Source organism: Mustela erminea, chromosome 12 (genome assembly GCF_009829155.1).
Source record: "Mustela erminea isolate mMusErm1 chromosome 12, mMusErm1.Pri, whole genome shotgun sequence".
Lineage (NCBI taxonomy): Eukaryota > Metazoa > Chordata > Mammalia > Carnivora > Mustelidae > Mustela > Mustela erminea.
In genome coordinates, this window is record NC_045625.1 from 88,452,732 (window position 1) to 88,478,047 (window position 25,316).

A 25,316-nucleotide genomic window follows, 5' to 3' on the forward strand; every position below is an offset into this window, starting at 1 on the left:
AACAGTTTCTAACCTCAACACAGCTTACCCTTTGAAACATTTAAGGGGCAGGAACATTTACTGAAATTAATTACATTTAGAGGAGAAAAGGTCTGAAGTAGAGATGTGAAAGTTTCCCTCAACATTTGTTACTTCCTTTTTGCTAATAAATTTTTAGTGTTTTCTGGAAAATAAACTTTAACTGCTTTATTTCCCCTTAAGGCTCTATTGATTTAAAGTGTTATTTCTAACAATGTACCTTGTTATAAATTCAGTTTGTAAACTTGACAAGTATGTTAGTTATCCTAACATTTTTTATTCCCTTTGATCTTCTCAAAATATTACATTGTATAATTTGATTTCAATATGTATACATTCTGTAAATATAGGTGTGTATTACATATTTTGTGTCCATTAGCTTACATTATAATTGCATGAGCACTTAATAATAAGATAGTGAAGTTAATGTATAAATTCTGGGCACTGAAAGCTATTCCCCTGTTGACCATGCTTCTAACACTGGTACCCGAATGCAAAGAATTATAGAAGTGTTAAAAATCTCTGGTCAAATCAGAAAGTCACATAGCTTTTATCAGACCGAAGGCTTTCTGAATGTGTGATAATGTAAACAAAAAAATTTTTTTTAAATATAAAAGGCCTGGATGGGACTGGAAGAGATTATGCTGAGTGAAATAAGTCAAGCAGAGAGAGTCAATTATATGGTTTCACTTATTTGTGGAGCATAAGAAATAACATGGAGGACATGGGGAGATGGAGAGGAGAAGGGAGTTGAGGGAAATTGGAGAGGGAGACGAACCATGAGAGACTGTGGACTCTGAGAAACAATGAGGGTTTTGAAGGGGCAGCGGGTGGGAGGTTGGGTGAGCCTGCTGGTGGGTGTTATGGAGGGCACGGATTGCATGGAGCACTGGATGTGGTGCATAAACAATGAATTCTGGTACACTGAAAAGAAATTTAAAACATTAAAAAAAAAAAAAAAAAAGGCCTAGTGATGAGGATGCTCTCTCTTTCAAGAAAACTCTATCCATACATCTTTTCTTTTAAATTTTGAATTTTTTCGCTCCAAAACTGTTGTAGATACTGGGAATACAACAGTGGGAAAAGGGGGGAAAAAAACAGATGACAAACCCTACTCGTAGAGCTAGCACTCTTCTAGTAGATGGTGATAAATAAGGAAAATACATTACAAATTTGACAAATATGACAAGTCGGTCGTCACCTGATAATGTTTCTGTGGAGAAAAATAAAGTAGGAAAATGGATTATGACATTTGAAAAGATCTCAGACTAGGAAACAAAACATACCAGTGGAAAAACATTCTAGATTGGAGAGATTTAGTAGTTAAGAAAGTTAGTGACATTATTGTGAATACATTTAGGTTCTGCCTAATAATTTACAGATTAAATTAGAAGTGGGGGGACTGGCACCTGGGTGTCTCAGTTGGTTAAGCATCCAACTCTTGATTTCAGCTCAGGGTCTCGATCTCAGCGTGGTGAAATCAGCCTTCCTGTCAGTCTCGGGGCTGGGTGTGGAGCCTGTTTAATATTGTCTCTCCTAATCCCTCCGCCCCTCCCCCCCCATGAACATATACACACACGCTCGCTCTCTTCCTTTCTTTTTCTCTCTTTCAAAAATAAATAATAATATTAAAAGAAGTGGGAAACATTTTACTAAGTATAAAAATATGAAAAATTATATTCTTATTTTTAAATAAGTTAATCTTGGGAAAGCCTATGACCAGTTCCCTTTTTTGTAAGGAGTATATTCTTCCTGCTCAGTAACCTCAGCAGTTGACTGTATCATGTCCTGTGTATTCTGCCTTCTATCTATTCTGCTTATTCAGCCTTTTCTGTATCCCTCATGTCTGTATTTCTTCCCAGTCCCTAGCAACAAACCCAAAGTCCCTTTACTTTGGGTTTTCTTTTCTCCTGGATTATTGTATATTGTCTTAAACATATTTTATGGTTTTCCCCTAAATGAATTTCTAATATAAAATTTAATTGCCATTTTCCTACATAAAAAATTTCTCTGGCTTTCCTTAGCTCTCAGAATCAATCCTGTTGCTTTTTTTGAGTTTTATTTTACTCATCTGAAAAATAGAGTAAATGCCTTCTACCTCATAAAGATATCATTACAGCACCCTAAATTACGGTACAGTACCTCCAGTAACGCGTTAATGTTCCCCAGGGCTTTGTTCTGAGTTCCTTTTTACACAATCTCCCTGGCTTTAGTTATTCGTATATGTGGATGAGATCCAGATCTGCTTCTTTAATTTAGTACTACTTTCTGGAGCTTCGTGCTCACCTTTCCAGGACAGATCGTTTCAGTGGCCCTGCAGGCCGCCTCAGATTCACCGCTTCTCAGCCTAGCTCACCTTCTCCTCTCCGAGGAAGCCAAACATGCTGTTGCTTTTCTAACATTCTTTTGCAGTTACCATGATTATTTCTGCAGTTGTAGGCGGGTGAAACCTTGGAATCTTTATTTCCTTACTTCTCATATTTGTTTGGTAATCAAATTGTATTGTATTGACTGACAGCTCTTCAGTGTCTCTAGAATTTGCCTCTCGCTGTTTCATTTTCCTTGGCTCAGCAGAGGCCCTACTTCTCGCCTTTTGGAAAACCTTATTTACTAACATGTGCTCTTCTCTTAGTTTCTTTCTCTTACCTACAGAAATCCATCCTGTGCATTGATAGCAGATTTATTTTTCAAAACAGACTTGGTAATGTGGATTCTTGTCTCAGATACTCTTTTTAAAGGTCTGTACTAACTTTATTCTAAATAAGTTTAACATCTGTCTCTAATAATACAAAAACACTAACAACGTGCATCAGTACTTTCTGGAATGATAATGTTTTCGAAAGATCCTATGAGTAAACTTTTTTATTTCCATTTTTTTGATTGTGTAAAACACACATAACATTTTCCATCCCAGCCATTTTCTGAGTATAGTTATGCTTCATCTAAGTGGAATCATACAGTGTTTAACTTGTGACTGGCTTTTATCATTCAGTATAATGTCCTCAAGGTTCATCTGTTTCGTAGCATATTTCAGAATTTCCTACTTCTTAAGGCTGAATACTACTCCGTTATATGTATGTACAGGAACCTGTGGCACTTCACAGATACTGTGTTTGTACAGATTATGGGTGTGTGCACTCTGTGTTGAACACATCAATTAGTATCCTCTTTTCAGTAGCATTTGTACATTTCATGTCTCTTCACATGTTGGTAATTAGCAATATTTCAAGCTTTTTAATTATTATTTGTTATGGTGATGTGTGATCAGTGACCTTTGATGTTACTGATGTAATTGTTTTGAGGTGCCATGGACTGTACTCATAAAAGATGGTGAATTCAAGTGCTAAGTGCGGTGTGTATTCTGTCTGCTCCACTGACCAGCCATTTCCCTGTCTTTCTCCCTGACCTCTTTATTCCCTAAGACACAGCAATATTGAAATCAGGTCAGTTAATAACCCCACAATGGCCTGTAAGTGTTGAACTGGAAGGAGAAGCTGCGTGCCTCTCGCTGTCCCCCGAAGGCTAGACGTGACCAAAGCTTGGTGAGGGAGGCATGTTGAAAGCTGAGGCCTCTGATGCCGGTTAGCCAAGTTGTGAATCGAAGGAAAAGCTCCTGAAGGAAATTGAAAGTCCTACCTCAGTGAACACACGAACGATAGGAAAGTGAAACAGCTTTATTGCTGCTACAGAGAACGTTTAGTGGAGAAGAGGTCCAGCCAGCCACGACATTCTCCTCAGCCAAAGCGGAAGGCCCGGACTCCCTCCGGTTCCGTGCAGGCAGAGAGAGGGCAGGAAGCTGCAGGAGCGAAGCCTGACACGAGCAGAGATCCGGGCTTGAGGTTTCAGGAAGGAGGCCGCGTCCGGGACCCGAAAGCGCAAGGCGAAGCAGCACGGGCTGCCGTGGGAGCTGCAGCAAGTGACCAGGAGATCCGGGTGATCCGGAAGATCGAGATCGTTCCCGAAGGCGGCCGCACTGACCAGCAGATTTTCAGGGTGGACGCGAGAGCCTCCCACGGGAAGAAGGTGCCATCGAGGACTTTCCCGGCTAGACAGGAGGAGTCAGTGCTGCCTTGACAGCTTCCACGGACAGGCTGATCGTCTGGTCGGGGCCAGTGCGACAGGTGACTTTTAACGTTTGGCAGGTGCTGATTTATCACGTCTCCAGTCCTAGGCCCTTAGGAATTATGGCAAGTCTCCTGTGCCTGTGCTCTGTGAATGGAGCAGCAGAACCTAGAGGACAGGACACCTGTTCACAGCATGGTGTACTGCATGTTTAGCCCATTGTTGAGACCCGCCTAAGGAAGAAAAGAAAAAAGATTCCTTTCACGTTATCATCACTTAGCGACTGTGCACCTGATGGCCCCAGAGTTCTGATGGAGTCGGACAGCGAGATTTACGTTGTTTTCATGTCTGCTAACACAGCAACTGTTCCGCAGCCCGTGGATCAAGGAGTCGTTTCAACTGGAAATGAGTCTTTTTAAATTTTTTTAATTAATTATGTTCATTTTTTATTGGAGTATAACAGAGTGGTCTCCTAGTTTCAGGTGCGCAGGGGTGCAGTATAATGATTCAGCAGTGGTTACTCGGCGCCCATCAGGATAAGTGTGCTCTTGGTCCCCCGCATCGCTCCCCCATCCCCCTCCCCTTCTGGCAACCCCCTCTGCCTGCCCCTCTGGCAACCACCGGTTGGCTCTCTGTACTTAAGAGTCTTTGTCTCTGTTTTATTTCTTACTCAAGTCTTCTTCCTTAAGGAGTACCTTTCGCAGGACTCTACCTGCTGTACGTAGCGATTCCTCGGATGGATCTGGGCAAGGTCAGTTGAAAACCTTCTGGGAAGGATTCACCGTCCTAGATGCCCTGGAGAGCATTCATGATTCATGGGGAGCGATCATCATATCCGCGTTATCAGGAATTTGGAAGAAGTAGATTCCAGTGTTCATGGAGGACTTTGAGGGGCTCAGGACTTCAGAGGAAGAGGTCACTGCAGGAGTGGTGGAGGTAGCAAGAGAGCCAGAGTCAGAAGTGGAGCCGGAGGACGGGACGGACCCGCTGCCGAGTCCGGATACAGCGTGAATGGATGAAGAGCTGCTGCTGACGAGCGAGCAGAGAAAGTGGTTTGTGGAGGTGGGATCTGCTCCCGGGGAAGGTGCCGCGAAGACTGTTGAAATGACAACAGAGGGTTTAGAATATCGCATCCGCTTAGTGCGTAGAGCAGCACGTGGGTTTGGGAGGTTTGTTTGACCCCACAATTGTGAAAGTTTTGTGGGTAAAAGCTATCAGACAGCATTGCAGGCTGCCCAGAAAGTTTCATGAAGGGAAGAGTCAGTCGATGCAGCAAACTTCATTGTTGTTTGAAGAAGGTGGCTTCAGCCACCCTGACCTTCAGCAACTGCCACCCTGTTCAGTCAGCAGCCATGACTGGCAAAAAGATTTTGAGTTGCAGAAAGCTCAGATGATAGCGTTTTGCTAGCAATCAGGTATTTTTTTAATTAAGGTACGTACGTTGTATTTTTAAACATACATAATGCTCTTGCATACCGAAAAATCAACAGAATGGTATAAATATAACTTGTATATGTGCTGGAAGACCAAAAAAATTCATCTGAGTTGCTTTTTGCAAAATTTGCTTGTTATGGGGGTCTGGAACTGAAGCCGCACTGTCTCTGAAGAATGTCTGCAGTACATTGTGCTTACTTCTCCTCTGTGGATGGACATTCGGGTTCCTTGCATATTTTATCTGTTGTGGATAATGCTGCTATGAACAGGTGTGTTCACATGTCTTTGAGACCCGGATTTCAGTTTTATTTGGGTTTATACCCCAGAGTAGAATTTCTGTATTATATAGTAATTCTGTTTTTCATTTTTTGAGAAACTGCTGTAACATTTTTCTCAGTTGTTGTATCTTTTCATAATCCCAACAGAGCACAAGGATTCTAATTCCTACACATCCTTGCCAACACTTTCTTTCTAAGTTTTTGTTTTTAGTTTTGATTTGTATTTCTCTAATGATTAGTGATATTGAGTCTTTTCTGTTTGTTGAAGTCCTTAATGAGGCTGTTTGGTTTTTGTTTTTGTGGTTTTAAGAATTCTCTACATGTTTGGGATATTAATCCCTTATAAATGTTTGTTGCAACCATAAGATACTCTTAATCTCACAGAACAAACTGAGGGTTGCGGGGGGAGAAGAGGGTCGGGAGACGGGGGTTGAGTTATGGACGTTGGGGAAAATAGGTGCTATGGTGAGTGCTGTGAAGTGTGTAAACCTAGCGATTCACAGACCTGTACCCCAGGGACTAATAATGCATTGTATGTTAATAAGAAATAAAAAATTAAAAAAATATTTGTTGCTGTCCCGTTACCACAAAACGAAAGCCAAACTCTGGCCTGGCGTTTAAAACCTAATTTTCCCCTACCTTTAGCACACTGAAAGCACAATTCCTGTGTAATGGCTGTGTTCATTTGCTCTTTACTTGGTGTGCCTCCCCAGCTGTGTGCTTTACATAACAGAGCACTTTGAGGTAGTTGAGAAGCTAAAGTCAAACATCTTTTCCGTCAACTCCTTTACTCTCCCTTGCACCCGAGAAATAACTGATTCCTCATATACAATCTCATAGCACTTAAAAAAAATTTACACTGATAATCCATGACTATGTTCTTATGAAAACAAAGAAACAATGAAAAGTGAAATTTTGAACCTTATCTGCCTTTTTGGATTCCAATCCCAGTTTGCTGGGCAGTAAGCTTTGTATCTCTTGGGTAAATAAAAACCTTGGAATAGAATTGCTGGGTCATATCACATGCCTGATGATTTTAGATTGGTTGATGTAAACTGTGTGACATTATCGAGTGTCTGAGTTTTCTTTCTTTTCTCTAGGCAATGTTGAGATTATTTTGAATGGCAGTTAAGTTGTAGATCTCCTTGATCCTTTTGAGGCTTGTTTGTATGTTTTTAAGGTGGCTTCAGCCTTTACTCTAGGTTAGCTGAGCCTTTCCGAGCTGTCCAAGGAATGTCCTAGTCCTTAAACAAGGTCTTTGGTCTCTGGCTGGTCAGAACTGGAATGTCTCCCAACCCTGCAGGAGCTTTGCAGCTGAAAATGCTGATGGTTATTCATTGGGAGGCAGTGTGGGGTCTCACCATATGTTTACACAGCTTAGTATTCACAGAGACTTGAGGGGAGCCTTTTTCTGGATCTTCTGCTGCTGGTACTGTTTTCCATAAATGGCTGCTTCTACTTCCCTGAACATAACAAGATTGTCATGTTGTGTTTGGGTTCTCCTGCCCTACATGGTCGTCTGGAAAGTGGCTTCTATTAGAGAAGTTACTTTTGTTTTTGTTTTTCTTCACTGTCTTGTGTTTCCTGTTATCCAGTGTCTCAGTATAGTTGTTGTCTCTATTTTCTCCAATTTTCTTTATTGTTCCTGGAGGGCTACCTTCGTACTAGTTCCTCTATTACTATAATAAATAATAAAGTGGAACCTGCCCGTAAATCAACTCAAACAGTTTTGTTTCTTTTATTGGAATGTGTTTTATCACATCTAGATACCATTATTTTATTTCATCCAGAAATACTTTGATTATTGATACTCTAGTAAAGAATTGTGTTGACTACAAATGGTAACACATGAGGTAGGAGTGTGAGGAAAGAAATCTTGTTGAGCCTTTCCATTAACTATGATTGGAGAACCAAAGCTTCTTGGTCCCAGAATTCATCTAGGATTGCTGGAATTTACTAGATTAAGTGTAGCACATTCCAGAATCATTTTAAGATTCAAAAAGCTGAGCTGCTAAAGGAGCAGATCTTAGAAGTTCTCATCACAAAGTGAGAGGATATAATTATTATGTTTTGTATCTTAAACTTACACAGATTCTATGTCAGTTATACCTCAATAAAATGAGGGGGGAAAGGATTTGAAAATCTGAAATGAGATTCCTCTTCATTGTCATTATCAAACGCTTGTCGTATGCCTCCTATTATTATTTGTACACGGTGCTAGAGAGGTGTAAGGTGCGAGCGAAGAGACAACACTTTAGAGATAATGGCGATATACAGCAGCAAATGCCAAATGAATGAATGTTCCCCAAAGTGATAATAGCATTAAGGGAAGGTGCTAGGTTGTGAGGGAAAGTTTTGTTCTTAGGATTTGAGCTATACTTGAAAGATCAGACTTAGGTAGTCACGTTGGTAGGAGAAACACTGTATAATTAGCTGTACTCTTAAAGTTCCTGTCCATCCCCTCCATCTCCCAAACCCATGAGGTTGTGTACCACACTGTTATTTTCTTTGGCTGGCACTGAAAGTATTTGAGATATCCTGCGTAATAGAGTTTGTTGAAAGAAATGCCCGTTGAGTTTCATTGTGTAGTGACAGTTTTTAGTATCACCTTATTTAATCCTCCAAAACCTATTTGACATAAATCAAAGGCATTTTTTTCTTTTAAGAGTCTCTGTAATTTTTGTGACAAATTTCTAAGTACAGTAGTTTGAGTTTTGATTTTTGTCAGTTTCATGGGAAGCTGCTTCCTCCTCAAGGCTCTGGGAAGTTCGATTAGTTGACCTACCGTATGGAAGCATTTCATTTTTTATTGCCCTTTGGAGGCCACCTGTTGACGTGAATAATTCACAAAAAAATATATTAATTTCTCCTTTATTTTGAAGGATAATTTTTCTGGGTATAGAATTTTTGGTTGAGGTATGTCATCCCATTGCCTCTGGCTTTCTTGGTTTTTGATGAGAAACTGGCTTCTAATCTTAACTGAGGATCTCTTGTTGTGTATGACTCACTTTTCTTGCTGCATTCAAGATTCTCTTTGTCTCTCAGGGTGCCTGGGTGGCTCAGTGGGTTAAGCATCTGCCTTTTGCTCAGGTCATGATCCCAGGGTCCTGGGATCGAGCCCCACATTGGACTCCCTGCCCATGGGGTGTCTGCTTCTCTCTGTCCCTCCCCCCTGATCTTGCTCGCTCTCTCTCTCTGTCTCAAATAAATAAATAAAATCTTAAAAAAAAAAAAAAAAAAAAGAAGAAGAAGAATAGTGCCTCGCACCATACAAGGCACTGTTTCAAGTACTTCTTTAAAAAAAAAAAAAAAGATTCTCTGATAGAAGCCACTCTCCAGATGACCATGTAGGACAGGAGAACCAAGTAGAATTTTTAAATTCTATTTGGAGTTTTCTGAACTTACTGGATGGTTAGAGTTTTATCTTTGTAGGTTTTTGTTTGTTTGTTTTGTTTGTTTTTTAACCATTATTTGTTCAGATAGTCTTCCTGCTCCTTTCTTTTGCCTTGTGTTTGGGACTGACATTACATCTTTGTTGGTCTGGATTGTAGTGTCCCACAAGTCTCTTTAAACAGTGCTCATTTTTCTTCATTCTTTTTCTTTCTTCTTTTCAGATGACATCATTAATAAAAATCACACACAAACAGTAATCAAGAACTATTAATTTATTGAGTTTTACTGGACCATAGTCTTAACTATTGGTTATTTGATGTAGTATACAATATGATCGACATAGGCCATGTCCCTGTTACAGAGGATAAAACAGCATCGTGTACCAGGTTTGGTTCTTAAAGCATCTGCCTAGAAGTGGAGCAAGTAATTCCCCCTTGTGATTTAGGTCAAAATCAGTCACATGACCAAACAATTTTAAGTGGGCAGAAAAGCACAGTTCTCTCCGCCCAGGAGTGAAGAATATATTATTTGTCAATAGTTTGAATGACAGCCAGATATGTGCACAGTGTGATTGTACCTGTCTGTCTCTGACAAGCCTCTGTTACTAAGCAGGAACTGTAATTCTCATCAGCTTTTATTATCTCTTTTCAAAAATGACTTGGATAAAGTCTGAAAAGACATTTCTACTGCTACTGTCCAATCCTAAGCCTCCCTCATGTACTCTTATTGACAGTCTCCTATTAATCTACAGATGCTCCTCCCTCTCCCCACTCCGTCCGCCGTCTATTTCTTTCTGCAGATGAAGTTATTATTAGTCTCCTCGACTCTCTAGTAGTTTTCAGTGGCCTAGGATCTGGAGTGGAAGCCGCAGGTTCACATGTCAGTTCCTTCACTTACTAACTCTGTGACCATGAACAAATTCTTAATATGTCTAAGCTTTAGTTTCTTTTCTGGAAAAAGGGGGGAAACTCATGCCTGTCTCAAAGGATTATAAACATTCAGTTGAGATAATGTGTGCAGAACATTTTGTAAACCATACTTCGTAAATGCTCAGTTTATTGCTACATTTCCTGACAGGGCTTTCTATAACCTGGTTTTATTGTTCCAGTCTCAGCTTCCGTGATTCCCTTTCAGAAGTCTGATGCTATACTCTCAAATTACTGTTGAAGTCTAAGTAATGATATTTTCTATGAGAAATTTAGATTTTTAATTGATGTAATTCTTAACATTTTACTAAATTTTATTATATTTGGAAGATGACATGGAAACTTCCATGTGAAATTTATCTCTAATTTTATAAGGGAGTCATTGTGGAGTCAGGATTTGCTTAAATTTGTTTAAAATTCTTAGAATACTTTAGCTCTATAATAAATGAGAGTATTTATATGAAGGAAAATAGAGGGCTTCCAGTTTGAAGGTCATGATAAGGTTTTTGCATCCTTCCTTTTGAAAATAACCAACAGAATAAAAAGCTGAAATACTGTTTCCCTCTTTAATGAAAGTTAGAAGCATCTTTAACCCTTGAGCTAAAAATTGGAGAAGGAAGAATATCAAACCAAAGAGCCTAAGGTTACTTACATGATGCTGATAAAAAAGTAAGCTTTATAAATACAGAGAATAAACTAATAAACTCCTCCAGGAGTTTATTAGGAGGAGTTGGGAGTGAGTGGGCTAAATGGGTTGAAGGAAAGTGGGAAATATAGGCTTCCAGTTATGGAGGGAATAAGCCATAGGGATAAAAGGCATGGCATCAGGAATATAGTCATTGGCATTGGGATAGCACTGTACAGTGACAGATGGTAACTATACTTGGCATGAGCACAGCATAATGTATACACTTAACCAAATCACTGTTTTGTACACCTGAAACTAATGTTAACATTGTGTATCACCTGTACTTCAATTTGAACAATACAAGAATGAAGAAAAAGAAAAGCAACTCATTTGATCTGCAAAACCATGGAGAGACTCAGGAATTAAATGCGGTAGTACTGGAGAACATAAAAGTGAGCCAGGGGCCATAAATGGGATTGGTTTAAAAAACTGAATAAAAAAATAAGGAGTTTTATGTTTCTGCATCACAGGTGACAGAAAACATATTGTCTAATTCAGCCAGAGGAATTCCAGACACAGTAAGGCAAGGAGAGATGCTGAGCTCAAGGTGGGGGGGTCGGTGAAAGTTGTCATACTGAACAGTAAGATGTCACGCTTTCTTCCCCTGCTTGGTTCCAGACTGGCCACCTTCCATGCTTAAATATCCCAGGCAGGATTGAGGAATCCTTCCTGGGGCAATTAAATCAGTCCAGAAAATTGACCCAACAGGCTCTGATATTTGAAGACCTCAAGAAAAATACCAGCTGGCCACTACCAGTTGACAAGCCCAGCCTGAACACAGAGCTTATAATTGGCTCTTTCTTGTTAACCTGTTCAATGTGAGCGAACAGCCAGGGATTGATTTTTCGTCATCTTAGGAAAGCTTCCAGTGTAAAAAAGAGACACACAACAGAAAAAAGGAAGCTCAAAGGAAGCAGGTAAGGCAGGAACAAAGCCACTTTGAGGAAACGATAATTTGCAGCCTCAGACAGGTGTTTAATTAAAAGGAGAAACATGGTGCTGTGCAAAGAAAGGGAAGGAAGGTGAGAAAGTTTCCTGGAAGGAAAAGACAATAGAAGAAATTTCACATTCAGTGAAGCTTTGGAAGAAATAGTTGAGGAACTCTACCAGAAAGAGAGAAAAAAGGGGGAGAATTAGGAGTTCCAGGAAGAAATGAGAGAAGTGGAAAATTAGTATGCTAAGTAAACAAAGACATAAATTTCCCATACCCAAACTAAAGACCAGCTTGTAGGTGCTCCATGCAAACAGTGATAAGATCACAAAAGTATGTTCTGGGGGCTCAGTGGGTTAAGCCTCTGCCTTCGGCTCAGGTCATGATCCCAGGGTGCTGGGATCGAGCCCCACATCGGGCTCTCTGCTCAGCGGGGAGCCTGCTTCCTCCTCTCTCTCTGCCTGCCTCTCTGTCTACTTGTGATCTCTCTCTCTGTACAATAAATAAATAAAATCTTTAAAAAACAAACAAACAAAAAAAAACAAAAAACAAAAGTATGTTCTGAAATTTTAGAACCCTCTAGAAATCAAAGATCAGTCCTAAAATCTTCCAGATAGGAAAAACATCAAAAAATAGTCTGTGAATAAGAATGTCCACAAACTCCAAGCCACACATTAAAAGTCGAAAAGACATTGGTGAAAAGCCTTTAAAATGCTGAAAGAAATACATTGGGTTGAGCCTTTGCTAAGGAATTTGTCAAGCAGACTCGAGAGAGAGTAATGCAGTGGGAAACCCTAAATCCGTCCCCCACATTCAGAAGTTACCAGTACCTGTCTCTCCCAACGCTTGTATGCTTTTGGTATTTTGAAGCAAGTTTCAGATACCGTATCATTTCAGCCCTAAATAGATTTATCAGTAACAAGTAGACATCTTAAATAAAGCTACAATCTTATTATATCTAACAAAATTAATAATTTATTAATATCATCAAATACTTTGTGTTTTCTTTATTTTAACGCAAGGCTGTCTTCTTAGGAATTGGTTTCTTCAGACCAGAATCTCTTGCATTTGGTGGATAGGTCTTAAGTTTCTGCTTTTTACATAATGGTTTTATGTGGATTTATTCATTTTATTAATTCCCTGGATTTGTTGTTTTGATGGGGATAACAAAATTGTGATTTTTTTTAAAATTCTACCATTCCTTCTGCATTCCGTAGCTGTCATTATGTAAAAAAGAACTTTCATTATCTGTTTGATGTTTACCCTGAAATGTAGTGCATTTAGGAAAAACAGAAGAGATGCTTCTTTACCTTTTCTTACAGTACTGAGTTGTGTTCTCAGAACTTCCAGAGGTCACCAGCTAATGAGTGTGTTTAGTATTACTGTAACTGCAGGAGTTTTTACATTTTTGAGTTCTTATTAATTGCAGTCATTCTTTCAAATCAGATTGTCACATCTTCAGCTTGTGGGGGGAGCCCGTAAAAATGGTGATATTTAAATGACATCCTTGCTGTCAGACCCAAGGCTCATATTAACATATCTTGCCCCTGTCTCTGAGTAAGTCAGCCCTCCAAAGAGCTTTGGTTTCTTTCTGTGCAAAATGGTATTTTGAAGACCAGGACGTGATGCTGATTGTTATTTGGTTGTATTTGCTTTTAGGGCCTTTTAGCATACAGAGATAGAAAGTAACTTTTACAAAGAGATAATTTTATTGTGAGTTAATACTGAAACCTTTAATGCAAATTAAAGATTAAGCTGAGAGTCAAAGGTTTTAAAAGCTTTGAAATTTTTAAAAATTTTAAAAGTTAAAGTTTTAGTTCTCTAGTTTTATATTTGTATATTTTATATATTTGTATATTTTATTGATAACCTTGGTTCCTAATAATGTAAATATAATTTCTTAATTGCTTTATCCTATTGTATACATAGTAATTCCAAAAATAATATCACTATTATTGTAACAATATTATTACTAAATACAGTTTGATTCTTTGAGGATTTGGATCCTTAGGAGATTTCTCACCCAGAGTGCACACAATACTATTTGAAATCTTATTTATGCTGTTTGCTCAGTACAGAATAAAATTTGCTTATTTGTCCTGCTAGCTTGATATGCAGTTAAGTTTCTTTTCTGTTTTTAGAGATTGGGGTTTTTTTGTTGATTTTAATTTTTTTTTTTAAGATTTTATTTATTTATTTATTTGACAGAGAGAGAGATCTCAAGTAGGCAGAGAGGCAGGCAGAGAAAGAGAGGAGGAAGCAGGCTCCATGCTGAGCAGAGAGCCCGATGCGGGACTCGATCCCAGGACCCTGAGATCATGACCTGAGCCGAAGGCAGCGGCTTAACCCACTGAGCCACCCAGGCGCCCTGTTGATTTTAATTTTAATTTGGTTTATTACATGAAATATTTTCATGTCCCAAAGTTTAAAAAAATGTAACATTCTTTACCCTGTATTCTGTCTTCCATTGGAGATAGCCATTTTCATTGTAGTTTTGGCCATCCTTTTCATTTTTAAAATATGAGCACATGAACTTAAACATTTGTATTTCCTGCGCTGTTGTCCAGATATAGCAGATTAAATAGTGTTTTGCACTTTAAGTTTTCTCACTCCACAAGAGATCCTGGAGATCATTCCAAGAAGTTGAAAGTGTTCTTCCACATTTCCTTTTTTTTTTTTCTGGCTGCACAATATTTTATTTCTTGTAATGCATATTTTGATTATAAAAATCTTCTGATGTAATAAATTGCATTGCATGAGCATTGTTTTGGGTTGGGATGTGCAGCCTAAAATTTTATACCCAAATACTCATTCAGGTGTCAAAATAAAGACATTTCAGACTTGAAAGTTAATAAATTTATGCCACATACACCCTTCCAGAAAGCCATAATACATGACCCAAGTAAGAGGAATGCAAAAAATAAAATAAGGGCTCATAGGAGAGAAGCAAAGAAATGACAAAGGAGAATATCGAGATGATAGCTGTGCATTACACTTAGGAGGACAGTGGGCACCAAGGAGGGATGCCTGGGGGGAAGAAGGAAATCATGAGTTATGTGACAGGTTTGACCATGTGGAATGTTAAGTATTGTTTTTGTCAGAGCTGTTAAGGAGTTGAGAAGACTTTGGTGAAAGTTTAAAGAAAACCAAGCAAATGAAAGCGTGAAGTAAAACTTCAGGAAAATTCACAAGCTATGTAAGAAAAGAAATGTAGTCCCTGAATACCTTTATTTATTTATTTATTTATGGAGAGAGACAGATGACGAGTGGGGCAGAGGTGGGGAGGGATCTCCAGCTCCGCACCTGGGACGGGGTTGGACATGGGGCTTGATCTCCTGACCCTGAGATCATGACCTGAGCTGAAACCAAGAGTCACACTCTTAACTGAGCCACCCAGACGGCCCTAATCACTCAGTACTTCTTGAAATAAAAATTATTTAACCATCATAGTGAAAAACTTTCTGTATAATTATGTTAGGAGGATGAGGGGAAAAGGAGAGAATGAGAAGTTAGTAGATAATACCTAAATAATGATGCCAGAACAGTGTGAAGGTACTATGGAAAAACATGAGGGTAAATAGAAGAAGGTAATTGGTAAAAGTACTGAAGCTGGTTATGTCCTAATAGAAGAATACTTCTGGTTTTTTCCTTTGTCATAAGCTTTCTAGCACTATTTGTTTAAATGATGTGTATGCATTAGTTTGAGAAATAACTTGAAAACTAGACGTATGAGAAGAATGTCTTAGGAAATTCATTATAGTGCATGTGTGTGTGTGTGTGAGATTAGCAGTCCAGATATGAGTTCTGTAAGCTAATAACTCCCGCGGTCCTCCTTGGCGGCTCTCACAGCAAGCGCATTAATTGAACAGGAACCTCTGCAGTTTAACTTTAACCAGTTTAGCCATTCAGGCATACAGAGGGAATCAAATATTCCACGTCATGGCCGTAGCAGAAAAGATAAAGCGCCTCAAACTTCTATATGGAAAATAATCTAAAACCAGAAAGTAAGCAGACAAGTATCAAAAAAAAAAAAAAAAAAAAGCTGTCGAGCATGTTAGACTGTTGACACTTAATTTTAATAGTAATAGGTGACTGGAGAGGGAGAAATGGCAGACTCATTGTTGCCAAGAGTAAGTGACGGGTGATAATAAGGGAGGAGACAGCCGTGGAACCCCAGCACCCGAGTTGAGAAGGAATGGCCCCACGTCACATGGAGATAGATTCCAAAACTGTTGGATAGTCCTTCAGAGGGGTTGGGTGTGGCAGCTCAGCAATGTTGCCGTTGATGTAATAACCACTCTTGGTTAGCCATTTGATACGAGGGAGCTACCAGATTTAGCCATTTTATGCTGTTTATGACCAAGGTTTATGTGAATTATTTCCTGTTGCATGCCTGAATTGACCTTAATTCTGGTACATTCCCAAAGGATAGGGGAATCAAGGACGAGGGGTGCTGTAGGGTAAGAGGAGGTGAGGATTTGGATCACTTAAGACATGCCCTAGGTGGGAAGGTGTATACTTTCCATAAATGGCCACCTCCGAAAGAGCCATCGGTCACTTAGAAATGTCTCTTGGAGGGTGGGGGGAAATGTCTCTTGGTTATCTAAGAATTTGCTTTTAGTGTGTGTGTGTGTGTCCTAAGATTCTTTGCTCTTCTCCCTCTACTCCTACTTCCCCAACACAAATTACCTTGGGTAGACTCATTGTTCTAATTGATATCTCTGCTATCATGGAATTTAAGTCTGCTTTTCATTTGAGAAGCTAAAGGATTAATAAATAATGCCTGATTTCTAAGTTCGTTTATGTTTACTTTATCTGATTGGGTATATATGAGTCACAAAGTGGAGAATTCAATATCTTTCTTTTTAATATGGTATATTTGCTATTTATTTTTTTAGAGGAAGTCCACAAATGAAGGGGACACCCCATTTTAAGGAAGAACAGTGTGCTCCAGCATTAAATTTAGAAATGAGGAAAATACTGGATTTGCAAGCACCCATCATGAGGTATAGTACTTTGGTTAAATTTAGCATTTTGTGATGACAATATGAATAAAGTTGGTTAATCACATGACCAATAGGAAAGTTGATCTCATTTTTTGTCCACTGAGGATAATTTTTTTTAGCTCTAAATTCTTGATTAACCCTTAGATGATACATTATTATACTTCAGTTATTTCATAAAGCCTATGAATTGAGTATACCAACCATAATTTTATTCAGAAATTTAGAGTTTTTGGTAAATCTGAAATTGTTTGAATGATACAACATAGTGCATATTACTTGAAATGATACTGATAAAAATCACATAAATTGAGGAAAAGAAAAAGTGTCTTTGTTTCCAAAACCTTCAAAGATTTTGGGAAATATGTGGATACTTGGATGAAAGTTAAGCTTCCTTTTTTTCTTTTAAGATTTTATTTATTTATTTGACAGAGCACAAGTAGGCAGAAAGGCAGGCAGAGAGAGAGGGGGAAGCAGGCTCCCTGCTGAGCAGAGAGCCCGATACGGGGCTCGATCCCAGGACTCTCAGATCATGACCTGAGACAAAGGCAGAGGCTTTAACCCACTGAGACACCCAGCCGCCCTGAAAGTTAAGCTTTCTGATTTTAGTATGAATAAAGGTTTTGTGAATAAGAAGCCCAGAAATACCAAATACAAAAAAATATTTTATAGCCATTGGTAGAAAAAATAAGTGTGTATGTAATTTGGCTTTATTTCCTTAATTGCTTTGCATTTGACATTTTAGTTGTCTATGATGTGTGGATCTTATTACAAGTTTTTTTTTTTTAAAGATTTTATTTATTTATTTGACAGAGATCACAAGCAGGCAGACAGGCAGGCAGAGAGAGGGAGAGTAGGAAGCAGGCTCCCTGCAGAGCAGAGAGCCCGATGTGGGACTCGATCCCAGGACCCTGAGATCATGACCTGAGCCGAAGGCAGCGGCTTAACCCACTGAGCCACCCAGGCGCCCCACAAGTATATTTTTTAACTTAAAGTTTTTTTACTACAGTATCTTTTCTTTTTTAATAATTCTTTTTAACTGAATCCAGAGTTAACATTGAACTCCAAGAACCTTTCACTGTTTTTGTTTCCACGCATATATATTCATGAAATTATAGTGGTGATATTCCAGCCTTCTGTGCATCAAAATGGCCAGTATTTATCTTTATTGATAACACTTGCTTTTAAAAAAATGATAAATACTAGCCAAAAGAGGTATTCTAATTCAAAATTCATTTTGTTAGGAGTCATTAAAATCTTCTTCCCAAATGTCTGCAGATAACTTCTTATGAAAGGGAACATTGATAAATTAGATTATATAAAAGTTAAAAAAAGAAACTAGGGGGAAAAAAACACCATAAATGGTTTCAGAGGTACCTAAAAAACAGCATAAACTGTGAAAACAAGGAAATAACTGTCAGTGAATATATCAAAAGGCAAGTTTTCACAACACATAAAGATTTCCTGTGGTGAGAAAAAGACAGTAGAACAAATGGACACAATATAAACAGTTTCATTGTCTATATTCCAGTTAATACATTACATAGTACCTCTCCTTAGTCTCCTTTAGGAGATTAAATAAATGACTTCTACATATGAACAGTTAGGTAACATACTGCTGTTGGAGAGATCAGGTTGAGGAGAACTTTATGAGTTGGTTGTGGGAGTGTTAATTTATACAGTGTGTATGGAAATTGATTAGGCAAGGTCTGTCAAAGTTGCATATATTCATGGTCCGTGTCCAGCATTTCTCTTTCTAGGAATTAATCCTACAAATATTTCAAATTACATGCTTATAGGGTTTTTCATTGTTTACAGTAACAAAAGATCAAAAATTACCTAAATGTCAATCAGTAGGGAGCTGTTTAAATAAATTTTCTTACTTTTACACAATGCGAACAACATGCATCTATAGAAAAAATGATGGCTTTTTTTTTCTTTAATGGGGATGGAGGGGCACAGGGAGAAGTAGAGAGAGGGTTTTTTGTTTGTTTGTTTTAAAGATTCTGTTTATTTGACACAGATCACAAGTAGGCAGAGAGGCAGGCAGAGACAGAGGGGGAGGCAGGCTCCCTGCCAAGCAGAGAGCCCAATGGCTGGATCCCAGGACCCTGAGATCATGACCTGAGCCGAAGGCAGAGGCTGCTACTTTCGAATATATAAGTTTAGGTGACTGGAAATCTCTAAGATTTTTCTCAAAACTTGAGAAAAATAATTGCATTTTAGAGAAGTATTATTATTAGTACCTGTAATACATACTTTTTGGAAATATGATTAGAGATCAGCTGTGTGATCCTGCATTAAGGTAGAAGACATGCTATTTGGACTTTATAACCAACTATTTTCCTGCCCACAACCAAAAATAGAAGTCATATGTAATTAGAGATAATGATTAAACTATTGCTTATGGGCATAATATGGCAAGACCTTTGCCATATTTTAGTTTTTGCTTGAAGAAAGAATAGGATTAGTGATAAGCATCCAACATTTGTCATTATTTGAGGATCCAGAATGTTTCGAAGGTGAGAAGTATTAATATAATATATAATTAAAACTCTTAATCTGTTTCTCTAATTCGACATAATACATACTAGTAAATACCACAGTTTATTCCATATCCTTCTCCCTGGCACTTAGAAGAGCCCTATGTAATATATAGTATTTAATATTTGTTACGGGCGCCTGGGTGGCTCAGTTGGTTAAACAACTGCCTTCGGCTCAGGTCACAATCCTGGAGTCCCAGGATCGAGTCCTGCATGCATCAGGCTCCCAGCTCCACGGGGAGTCTGCTTCTCTCTCTCACCTTTTCACCTGTCATGCTCTCTCTCTCTCTCTCTCTCTCAAATAATTACATAAAAAATCTTTTTAAAAAAATCACCACTTCTCTGGTGTTAGCCTTTAATATTTGTTAGGCCATTAAATACATTTACATACTTCAGAATTGATAATTATGAATTAGATATCTCCCATTAATAATATTTGATTAATCAGAAATGGTAATCTGCTTTCAGGATCCTACTGTTAGCTTCTAAGATCCTAAATTAAGGGGGGGAAAGGCTCCTCTGGCATATCAGTTATCTGTTAAAAAGCCCATGAAGTCAGATTGGGGAGGCTCTCTGAAGGCGTAACTTAGAATACATTTATGTATATTTTGTGTATATTTATACTTAGGGGTGACTTTCAAAATACTTAAAAACCAGTGGAGGGTGATAAGAAATGTGATAGTAATGATCAATACAGAGTCCTGATATATCCCCTTGTGCCGAGAATTAATCCTTTAGTTGTTAGGTCTTTGTGACACTGGCAGTCACTGGGCACATACTCACGTGGCATGGACTGAGGCCTTTTTTGCTAACTTTGTGGAAATACTCCGTATTTTAACAACTCATACCAGCCTTTGTTTTAGTGAGTTTGTTTACTTTCAGTTGAATGAGGAAGATCTTCTCTTTTCCTCTGGATTCTTCATGATGTTTATTATAGTTTAACGTTATGATCTTTTAATTCCAACGTCGGGATTGATGGTTGCTGTTTATATGGGTAGATTTTTCTTTTGACTCTGGGTCACATTTTGCTGTTTCTTCACACAGCTGGTAATTTCTTTATCCTAGCACTGTGGATGACAATGTGGAGTTTCTGAGTTCTGTTAACTTTGTCAGAAGAGTACTGAGTTTTGCTTGGTAGGCAGTTAAATGACTGCAGGGTGACCCCAGTCTTGTTCTTGTCATATGCAGCGATTCTGCTGTGGAAGTAGGAGTGGGGAGAAGGAGGATGTAGTCGGAGAAAACCTAGGCTGACTCCTGCAAACTGCAGATCACTGGTAGAACAGTGACTGTCCCGCTAAACTGCTTCTCTTGACATGTAGCAGATCTAAAACATAAATTTTTTATAGTATATTCACCACATGTTACATATAAATTTTACACTAAAATATAATCTGAAGGGGAAGAATAAATACTTCAGAGTTAAAACTTCCATAAACTCCCTTGATTACAAAATACTCTGAAGTTGAAGAAATGGAACTGCGTATGGTCACATCTTATTCTATTCTTTTTAATATTTTTATAGTAGAGAAGAAAACACAATCAGTTCTTCATTGTCTGAACTCCTTGGGGAATGAGTCATTGAAGTCCACTTGTAAAGAATTGAAGGTTTACTGTAAGAATTAAAATATTGCAAACTTTCCCTTCCCCTGACAGTATGCATTACAATATTTCTGAAATATACTCTTCACACTTAATAGTATATAATAGCATATATTATAGGCACATCACATTTTTTCATGTTTTCATTCGAGCATTTGATACTTTAATATTTTAAAGATTTTATTTCTTTGAGAGAGCACAAGCGGAGGGAGCCGCAGAAAGGGGGAGAAGCAGGCTCCCCGCTCAACTGGGAGCCTGACGCTGGCCTCCTTGGATCATGGCTTGAGAGGAAAGCAGATGCTTAACCAGCTGAGCCACCTCGGCGCCCCAAGCATTCGATGTTCTTGACTACTCTTTCTTCAGTCCAGCTTACTCCCTTGGCTTCCTTGATAGAGCAGTTTCCACTGGTTCCCCTTTTCTTCTCTGTGCCGGTACCTTTGCACCGTCATCCGTGGATTCCCCTTTCCTTTTCCTTTCTCCTTTCTGCTGCCTCCCACAAGCGTTTAGTACCAAATACCACTAGCACTGCCTTAAGGGTTGGGCACACAAGAGTAAGCAAAGTGAGCATTTATTTGCCATTAGGTAAGTATATGTTAAATCTCTGTAAATAAGTTAAGTGCTGGGATCATACTCTGTAATTACCTGTCATCAACTGAGCAGGCTTCTGAAAGGAGAAACTTTTTTTTTTTCACCTCAAAATTTCAAAAATCATTTACTAATTTTAATGCAGAGCATAGCACCTGTCATAGAGCGTGGGCTTTATAGATGCTTGTTGTGCGAATGAACGTGAGGCTCAGTGATGCTCTAGAAATACTGGGATCTAGAACTATGGGTGCCAGTAAAGTAGCCTCTAGTCAAATGAAGTTCCTTGACTATAATTCAAGGAACTTCATTTGAAGTAGTTAAAAGTAAACAAAGTTAACCTATTGTGTGGAGCACTGGGTGTGGTGCATAAACAATGAATCTTGGAACACTGAAAAAATACAACAGTTACGTTCTTTGGTTACAGTAGCATATTTCAGGTGTACAGCCCGCACACGGGGCTGTTGGCTACCATGTTCAATAGCACAGATGCAGAGCATTTCCATCGCTGCAAAAGGTTCTGTTGGCCGGGGCTAGAGGATTGCTACCTCTGCTTTTAGCTCCAGATTGTCAGCCTGTCATAAGTTGTTCTTTATTTTTTTTAAAAGATTTTATTTATTTTATTTGACAGATAGAAATCACAAGTAGGCAGAGAGGCAGGCAGGGAGAGAGAGGAGGAAGCAGGCTCCCTGCCGAGCAGAGAGCCCGATGCGGGGCTCGATCCCAGGACCCTGGAATCATGACCTGAGCTGAAGGCAGAGGCTTTAACCCACTGAGCCACCCAGGCGCCCCATAAGTTTTTCTTTTTATTATTTTCTTGCCTTTTTCCTTTCTTGTCAGCTTTCATTTATCCTTCCATCTTTGAATATGCTATTTCAGTATTTCTAGTTTTTTAGAAAACTGGTTGATCAAGTTTGTGACAATGAATGCCCACAGTCTTTTATTTTTTCCAGAATTTCTAATTCTAGATCAAATTACATATAGGTGAACCTACTAGACAGCTAAGTTACAGATGAATAACAGTTTTGTAAGTTGGTTCATGATCCTCTCTCTTTGAATAGGCTCCAGAGCAATTACATTCATAACTCACTGCTTTTCCAGTATGCTCGCTTAACAGGTAATTGGTTCTAAATTGCTTATTTCCCTACAGTTTGCAGTCTGTGCTGGAAGATCTCCTCGTAGCTACTTCTGATGGGCTGCTTCATCTTATTCACTGGGAAGGAATGACAAATGGAAGGAAGGCTATTAATCTTTGCACAGTACCTTTTTCAGTAGATCTGCAGTCATCTAGAGGTAGTTATACCTTCTGCATGGGGTAGAACCTGATGTTTAATGTTTGATATAATCTGCTTAGATATTTGCTATAGGTGAATATTGATTTTTCTGTTTTGAAATTAATTATACAGGGCGAGTGTGTGTGTGTGTGTGTGTGTGTGTGTGTGTGTGTGTAGGAAGGAATGTTTTAATAGTTTGGTATTCTTAGATCATTATTTTTGCCCTTTTAACTGTTCTTACAGGGTTTGCAAACAAAAACGTGAAAGCGTTATTTACTGTATTTATATTCACGTTTCATGTGCTTGTGTTTTCATCAGCAGGTTCATTCCTGGGTTTTGCTGATGTGCACATCAGAGACATGGAATACTGTGCCACACTTGATGGGTTTGCTGTTGTGTTTAATGATGGTAAAATTGGATTTATTACACCAGTGTCAAGTAGATTTACTGCAGAGGTAAATTTACTATGGAATGTTTATTTTCTTTATTTTACATTTATTAATTTTAGTTTTGTTGTTAAGTCCCTCCCCTACTTTCTTATTTAAGATTTTAGGGTTATTGTTAACTAATTTTTTAAGTCAAAGTAATATATATAATACTTAAAATAATACAAGTAGACAATTCTATTAGATATGTTGAAGAAAAATGATAGTTCGCTTCGCTATTTCCTGCTCCCTTCACCCCCAGTTTCCATTCTCAGAGACAACCATTTTATTTTTCTTCACTGGTTATTTTGTTATTTATCTTTACCACTCTGAGTGTTTTCTTTAACTTTTAGTTTTTAGGCTGTTTATTGACTTCTGCTGCAGGAAAAGACCATTTGCTTCCCTGTTGCTAGCACGTTCATAGAGTCTTCCTATCTTCCTAGTACAGTTACTGTAATTTTGATCAGTTACTATTCATTATTTATATTGTCATTGCTTTATAAATCCTAAGCCATGTGATATGTTTTGATTATTTTTTCTTTCCTGCACATTTCCCTTTCCACTGGAAATTAATAATTGTTTGTTTTTTGTTTACTTTTTATGTACTTAACACTAACTCAACCCCAAATTGTCTGTGGTTTGTGTAGATATCTTCTCAATTCTTTCAGACACATTAGGCATTCTCTTTGTTTCATCTTCTTGAAGAAATTTCTTTTGGAAGCTTCTGGATTGCTCCAGACTGAACTGCTTGCTCACTGTACCTTTAACACAGTTGTACTTTTGGGTTTTCATCATCTATCACTTGAGGATTTGCTTCCTTCCTTTAGTTGTATGTGATCTTTTCATAGTTAATGATTAACATATGATAAGTTAATATATTAATTTGGTTGCTGTGACAGAGACCCAGAGTAAAAATTGGATGCACTGAAAGCTGTGTGGATTTTGATGGGTTTGGTTGACCCTGTTCTTCACCATAGGGTGAGCTAACTGGATTGTGTCCTTTCCTTTCCTATGTCCAGTGCTCATTGGAAGAGAGTCCTGTAGTTTTTTCCAGAGACTATATATCTGGCTGGCCCAATATTCTGGGTTTTAAGTTATGGTGGTGTTAAATTAGAGGATCTGAATTCACTTATCTGTGTTGTCAGTGTGGTCGGTCCAGAGACCACTAGGGTTTTTTATTTTGTTTTTCTCTGAAGAAAAATCTCCAGTTTTCTGTTGGAGGGAAGGTGAGTTATTTCTTAGCTGCTCAGATTGTGAAGATATTATGGGAACCCAGCTGTTGCCTAAACAGGCTTTAAAAATCTGAAAGTCCTATTACTTTTAGTTCAGCCTTTCTGAGAAATCTCAATCCTCAAGCCTTTTTTGCATCCTACAATGTTAATTTAGTTGTTTCTCAACATTCTTGAATGCAGGTGAAGGATTCTACTCCTCCATATGCTACCTAGCTTTTAAAATGTTCTCATACTTCCTCCTCTCCTGTTGTTCATTGTCCTTGTCCATTTATGCTGTTGAAAAAAATCTTCTCTGTTAGAAAAATTGGGGCTTTAAGAGTCAGAGAAGCTAAGTATTCACATTCAGTGTACTCTCTTTAACTGGAAAAGATTTTAAGTTTTTGTTTGTTTGTTTTTAGAAAGAGAAAGAGAGAGCATGAGCAGGGGGAGGGCAAAGGAAGAGGGAGGCTTGTCCCTCCTGAGCAGGGAGCCCTGCATGGGGCTCAATCCTAAGAACCCTAGATCATGACCTGAGCTGAAGGCAGATGCTAAACCTGCTGAGCCACCCACAGGTGCCCCAGATTCTAAGTTTTTAAGGGCATATTGTTTTCTGTGTAGTATCAGCTTTAATATTCCTAAAACTGTTTTTCATTATCATCTTTATTCACATCGTGAAGTATTAAATAGTACATTTGTGGTAATATGTCAGTATATAAAAACAAAAATAAACTTTTGAAGAATTTAATTTTTTACAAGGTATATTTGTAATTATGTTTGGGATTTAAATGTTTTTATTGAAAACAAAAGGCTGAAAAGGTGACTCATTTCTGAGTATCAGCTTTTATCTTTTTTTTTTCTTTTTTTTTTTTTTTAATTTTATTTGTCAGAGAGTACGTACAAGCAGGGGAAACTGCAGTTGGAGGGAGAAGGAGCCCAATACAGAACTTGA

General features: G+C 38.4%; 1 protein-coding gene across 6 annotated transcripts in view; it reads left to right on the top strand.

Annotated features, from left to right (window-relative positions):
• The window catches only part of RIC1 (RIC1 homolog, RAB6A GEF complex partner 1), a 143,527-nt gene that overhangs the window by 68,196 nt on the left and 50,015 nt on the right, over positions 1-25,316 (top strand). For 5 of the 6 annotated variants that reach the window (XM_032307520.1, XM_032307522.1, XM_032307523.1 and 2 more), the window contains 3 exons: positions 16,629-16,736; positions 22,608-22,750; positions 23,050-23,186. In XM_032307520.1, the coding sequence (XP_032163411.1) occupies positions 16,629-16,736; positions 22,608-22,750; positions 23,050-23,186 (388 nt within the window). The remainder of the gene's footprint in view (positions 1-16,628; positions 16,737-22,607; positions 22,751-23,049; positions 23,187-25,316) is intronic. The other variant, XM_032307521.1, reaches the window with a different exon arrangement.